This window comes from Schistocerca serialis, chromosome 10 (assembly GCF_023864345.2).
Source record: "Schistocerca serialis cubense isolate TAMUIC-IGC-003099 chromosome 10, iqSchSeri2.2, whole genome shotgun sequence".
In the NCBI taxonomy this organism is placed as follows: domain Eukaryota; kingdom Metazoa; phylum Arthropoda; class Insecta; order Orthoptera; family Acrididae; genus Schistocerca; species Schistocerca serialis.
In genome coordinates this window covers 186,855,403-186,861,402 of record NC_064647.1, presented here as the reverse complement: position 1 = coordinate 186,861,402, position 6,000 = coordinate 186,855,403, and the positions used below count along the sequence as shown (strand labels likewise).

Here is a 6,000-nt window from a genome sequence, read left to right as displayed (position 1 = left end):
TCTATCGACCTGCCAGCGCTTTTGTTCGGTAAGTCACCTCATCTTTGTTTTTATATACAATTAAATTATTAATTTGACTAGAGTAGCATGTGATGTGACAAAACCCAGGACAGAGCACACAGTGCAGAAATCTTGGTCTTTTGATGGTGTGAGCCGTTCAGGTAAGCTGGGCCAAACGGCCTGTATGGTGCACGTGTTTGACTTCTGAGGGAGGGACATTACTGTAGCTTATAGTATTATTTGCAAGTTAGTCTTGCGTGTATCAGTTTGTGAGTTGAGAATTTGAACTGTAAATGGAGCGCAACTGTGATATAATGAACTGTTTATCTGTCTGCAACTGCACTACTTGAACTATTTCAGATACCATGCACCACTGTGTATAGTTTTCAGCTTGTGAGCTGAGAATCTGAACTGTGAATATAGTGCAACTTACACTGACTGTGATATAACAAACTGTTTATTTGCCTGCAACTGCTCTGCTAGAATTATTTTACATTCCGTCTGTACCATTGTGTGTAGTAAGTGTAGGACCATCGTCACAGCAAAGTAATCTCCTGTGTATATAGCAAACAGTGTAATTCAAATGTGTGCTAAACGTACATTAATATCACATAGGTTCACTGCCTTAACACCCTGTTTCATTACTTAATTTACTCCTGTCTCGTATCAGTATTTCGTTGACCGAATTCTTAGGCCACCTTAATAATCATTATTCGCTTATGTAAGGGAATAATGCCATGGTGTGCAACAAAATCCCTGTGAAACATTATGATCAACATGTTTCTCAAACACTGTCACAAATCTGCTACAAAATACATTTTCTTTCGCATTAGCTTCTGCTACCATTCATGCATAATCCTCACTGTTTTGCTTTGTGACACTAGTATCAATGGAAATTACTGAAAGGTGGGGTTCAAGCTAGGAATGGAAATTTAGATAGATCATGCAATTCTACATCCTGCATAACTTCTGATACAAGGACACTAACACACGTGGATGCACTGTGTTCCATGTAACAGGAGGGGTCTCAGATTTACAGCTTTTACAGTACAACACATTACCACAGCAGATGTATTTAACATACATAAAGCATATTGTTAAATACTACAAGACTGTTATTGAAATGTTACACCAATGAGATTAAAAGTTGTGTTGCGGTAACTAACAAAAAGGTATAACCACAAGATAACTTTTACAAAAGTCTTGTACAATGATACATTTGCTACAAGCAACAGAAGTTACTACTTTACAAAATCACAACAATTTCTTCTTTATGCACATTTTCATCACCAAGTATTCTAGATGATAAGTGTGTCTTCAGCTGCTCCTTCACAAAACTGGCCAAAACAGCATTCTGTATTACACTTTTTGCCACACCCCCAGCAATTTGGAGAGACTTTTATCTTTTCTCACTGCTCTGACTCTTCTCTTTCAGTTCCACGTGCTTCAGATTTTCTGAAAATACAGGTAATAATTTCATTCCACTGAAAAATACCTAACATAATTATTCCTAAGCCAATAAAGCTGTATTAGCTATGGATAAGCCAATGTGACCATTCCATTTCATATCATTACAAATTGTTACACCCAGGTAAATGATGTCAATTGTGTTTCAGTGATATTGTAGTCATTGGATACAAGTGCAAAATTTTAAACTTCTGAACATTAACAGTGAGTTGTCAATCACAAAATCTTATAAAGATCTGACTGATTATATGTGCAGTTTTTTTTTTAGACCTATGTTGTTATAGATAGCTGTGTCATCTGCAGAAAGTCTGAGTTTACTATGAACATGATCTGCAAGGTCATTAATATACTACATGAACAGCAAGGTCTCAACACACTTTCCTGGGGCACACCTGAAGTTTCATTGACATCTGTTGATGACACTCCACCCAAGATAATATGCTGAGGCCTTCATTCCAAGCAATTTCAAATCTGCTCATAGGTCTTGGCTAATATACCATATAATCACTTCCTTCTGACTGGTTTAATGCAGTCCACCAAGAATTTCTCTCTCGTGCCAATGTCATCTCAGAGCAGCACTATCACCCAATGTCCTCAATTATTTGTTGGATGTTTTCCTACCTGTCTTTCCCTACAGTTTTATCCCGTATACCTCCCTCCGGTTCCATGGAAGTTATTTCCCAATGTCTTAACACACACTGTTTCATACTGCATCGTCTTCTTGTAAGTATTTTCCACGTGTTTATTCTGCAGAGAATCTCTTCATTCATTATCCTACTAGTTTACCTAATTTTCTACATCCTTCTACAGTACCACATCTCAAATGCTTCAACTCTCTTCTGTTCAGGTTTTCCCACAGTCCACTTTCCACTACCATACAATGCTCTGCTCCAAACTTGCATTTCCAGAAATTTCTTCATCAAATTAAGGCCTTGTTAGTACTAGTAGATTTCTTTTGACCAGGATTGCCCTCTTTGCCTGTGCTAGTCTGCTTTTTATGACATTTTCACTTTATCCGTCATGTGTTACTTTGCTTCCTAGGTAGCAACACTTCTTAACCCTGTGGTCACCAGTTTTTGTGTTAAGTTTTTCACTAATTTAATTTCTGCTATTCCTCATTACTGTCATCTTTTTTATTTTACTGTCAATGCCTATTCTGCATTCATTAGATTGTTCCTTCCATTCAACAGGTCCTGTAATTCTTATTCACTTTCACCGGGAATAGTAATGTCATCAAAGAATCTTATCATTAATGTCCATTCACCCAGAATTTTAATCCTATTCTTGGATCTTGACAGATTTAACTGTGTCCAGCCCAAATGTTATGCTGCATTAGGAAAAATATTATTTCTGACTTGTAAATTCTTCTAGCAACACATTAAACATGATTTGAAATTTTTTTAATTAGTGCAGTTTTTTCTTAATGGGTCCACATGGAGCCAATACACATTATCTTTTATCTTGTTGTGCTGCCATCTAGTGATTTAGTTTACACACTAGAATGCAATGGTGCCTGGGGAACCAGTGGGCTTTTGTGGATACTGCAGAAATATCTGAAACCTGTACCGGGCCCAAATGGAAAGGGTTAAAAGAATATGAAATTTCCCAGACTGGCAATGTTTCCCAGAATCCAAAATGAACCTCTGTCTCGAAATTTGGAAGGAAATCCTAAGAGATTTCAGTTGTATATAAAGTACACCAGTGACTACCGTATTTACTCGAATCTAAGCCGCACTTTTTTTCAGACTTTTTCAGACTTTTTTCTCCGCCCCGAGTTTGACCACTGCATTTTCGTACATTATCCAACGAAGTAAATACAAATTCTATATTGTTCATCTTCGAATGTAGCAGCAGCATTTCAATGTACTACGAAAATCCGACTGGCAAGACTGTTTGGGATGTTTGTCAATATGGCCAACTCTACATTTTGGATTTTTTCCTACCTGTGAGAAGAGATGGTTACTAATAGGAACTTTTATGAATTGTGAATCACATGCAGTTTTCTCTTCACCATAAGAATAATATGAATATAAACATTTTACCACATACTGTTTCGTGTTTGCTGCTATCTCATTTAAATCCTGTCTGCCTAGTAAACTACGAAACTAGAGTGAGACAACAGCAAACGCGGAAGAATATACATATCATGCCATCTTTATATTCGTATTATTCTTATGCCTAATAGTGATACAGTCAGAAATGAAGCACAGCAATTGACTACATTTTTAAATCTAAGATGACTCTAATTTCTGTGCAGAATGTAACGTACTAAAGAGGTGCCTGCAAAGATTTTCAAACGGAGAAAAATTTTCGCTAAACTCTCGTTCAGAACATCTATCATACGCAGTCTGTTTTATTTTATTTTATTTTTTTTTTTTTTTAATTATAAGCGACGGCAGCGCACACAAAAGGAAGCCATGCTGCGAGCGGCGACAGGCCGTAAACACGCACTATCAGAATGCAACAAACAATGCATGACACAGTACAGTAATGCATTTTCAGCTTAGAGTGACGTAAACACCTACAACAAAGAAAACAGCGCACATCAGATCAAAGAAAAATAAGCAATCAATTCAAACCAGACGAAGCACGTGAAAAAGGAATCGTACCCGTATAAATAAGGACGGAGCGCCTGACGCATAGCAATGGCTACCTGGCAAAGCATAACTGCTAAGCTTACGACTCGAACCAAACTACTGTAGCTGTATCGTCATTCATTCGATCTAAATTGTGTCTCATATTACAATGGACCAACTTTGTTTCGATTTGGGGATGTGGCCTAAAACTTTTGTCTCCCCTTGAATTTCGAGTCTCAAATTTCAGGTGCGGCTTAGATTCGGGAAAATTTTTTTTCCTCGATTTCGAGTCTCATTTTTCAGGTGCGGCTTAGATTCGAGTAAATACGGTACACACAGTCCATAAATTCCACTGTCTGACAGCAATGACATTGTTACCCACAGCAGTACCACGAATGTGGAGTTGTTTAATAAGGTTTTTTGATATTCCCACAACACAGACGATGTAGAAAATATTCCAGAATCTGAATCAAGAACAGCTGCCAACATTAGCAACTTAGAAGTGTAGCAAAGCAACTTTTAATAAAGTCAAGTCTTCCGGACCAGAATACATAGCAATTAGGTTCCTTTTAGAGTATGCCAATGGAATAGCTCATTATTTAACAATCCTATACAACTGCTCACGCGATGAAAGAGCTGTACTTACGGATTCGTCACATCAATACACAAGAATAGAAATGGAAATAACCTCCTAAATTACAGACCTTTATCACTGACAATGATTTGCAGTAGGATTTTGAAGAATATACTGTGCTCAAACATTATGAATTATGTTGAAGAAAATGATCTATTGACGCACAGCCAGCAGTGATTCAGAAAACACTATTCTTATGGAACACAACTGGCTCTTTTTTCATACGAATTGACAAGTGCTATTGAAAGTGGATTTCAGACTGATTCTATATTTTTAGATTTTGAAAAGGCTTCTGACTCCACTGCTCACTTCTAATTAAATTGCGAGCTCATGGAGTATCGTCTCACTTGCGTGACTGGATTTGTGATTTCCTGTCACAAAGGTCACCGTTCGTAGTAACTGATGGAAAGTCATGGGGTAGAACAGATGCGATATCTGGCATTCCCCAAGTAAGTGTTAATAGCGCCTCTGCTGATGCTAATATACATAACTGTCTCCCAGACAATGTGAACAGTGTTCTTAGATTGTTTGCACATGATGCTGTCATTTGCCATTTATTGAAGTCACAAGACCATCAAACAAATTTGTAAAATGATATAGGCAAGATATCTGTACGGCGTGGAAAATGGCAATCGACTCTAAACAATAAAAAGTGTGAGGTCATCCATACGAGCACTAAAAGAAAATTGTTAAATTTTGGTTACACAATACATCACACAGAGTTAAACACTGTCAATCTGACTAAATATCTATGAATTACAATTACAAACAACTTAAATTGGAACCATCACATAGAAAATGTTTTGGGGAAGGCAAACCAAAGACTGCAATGTATTGGCAGGAGACTTTGAAGATGCTACAAACCTGTTACACAGACTGGCTTCATTGCACTTGTCCCATGCTCTTCTGGAGTACTGCTGTGAGGTGTGATATCCTTACGAGACAGGATTGACACAGGATACAAACAGGGAGAGCTCATAATATACACAAGGTGGAGTAGTAATTATTAAAACAAAGTCGTTTCTCATTGTGGCAAGATCTTTTCACAAAATTTCAATCAACAGATTTCTTCTCCAAATGCAAAAATACTTTGACTCCTGCCTACATAAGGAAAAATGATTACCGTAATAAAATAAGTCACAGCTCACACAGAAATATGTAAGTATTCATTTTTTCTGTGTGCTATTTGAGAATGGAACAGTGGAGAAATAGTCTGAAAGTGGCTTGATGATCCCCTGCCAAGGACTAAAATGTCAGCTCCATAGTAGTGATGTAGATGCAGATTTCTGTCATAGTTTCTTTGATGTACAGAGTAAAGAGAAG

General features: G+C 37.3%; 1 protein-coding gene across 1 annotated transcript in view; it reads right to left on the bottom strand.

The window, feature by feature from the left end:
* Nucleotides 1-1,057: 1,057 nt before the first annotated feature.
* The window catches only part of LOC126424887 (histone deacetylase 8-like), a 73,679-nt gene continuing 68,736 nt past the window's right edge, over nucleotides 1,058-6,000 (bottom strand). Inside the window, exon 9 of the mRNA XM_050087720.1 lies at nucleotides 1,058-1,455. Within this exon, the coding sequence (XP_049943677.1) occupies nucleotides 1,400-1,455 (56 nt within the window). The 3' untranslated portion in view covers nucleotides 1,058-1,399. The remainder of the gene's footprint in view (nucleotides 1,456-6,000) is intronic.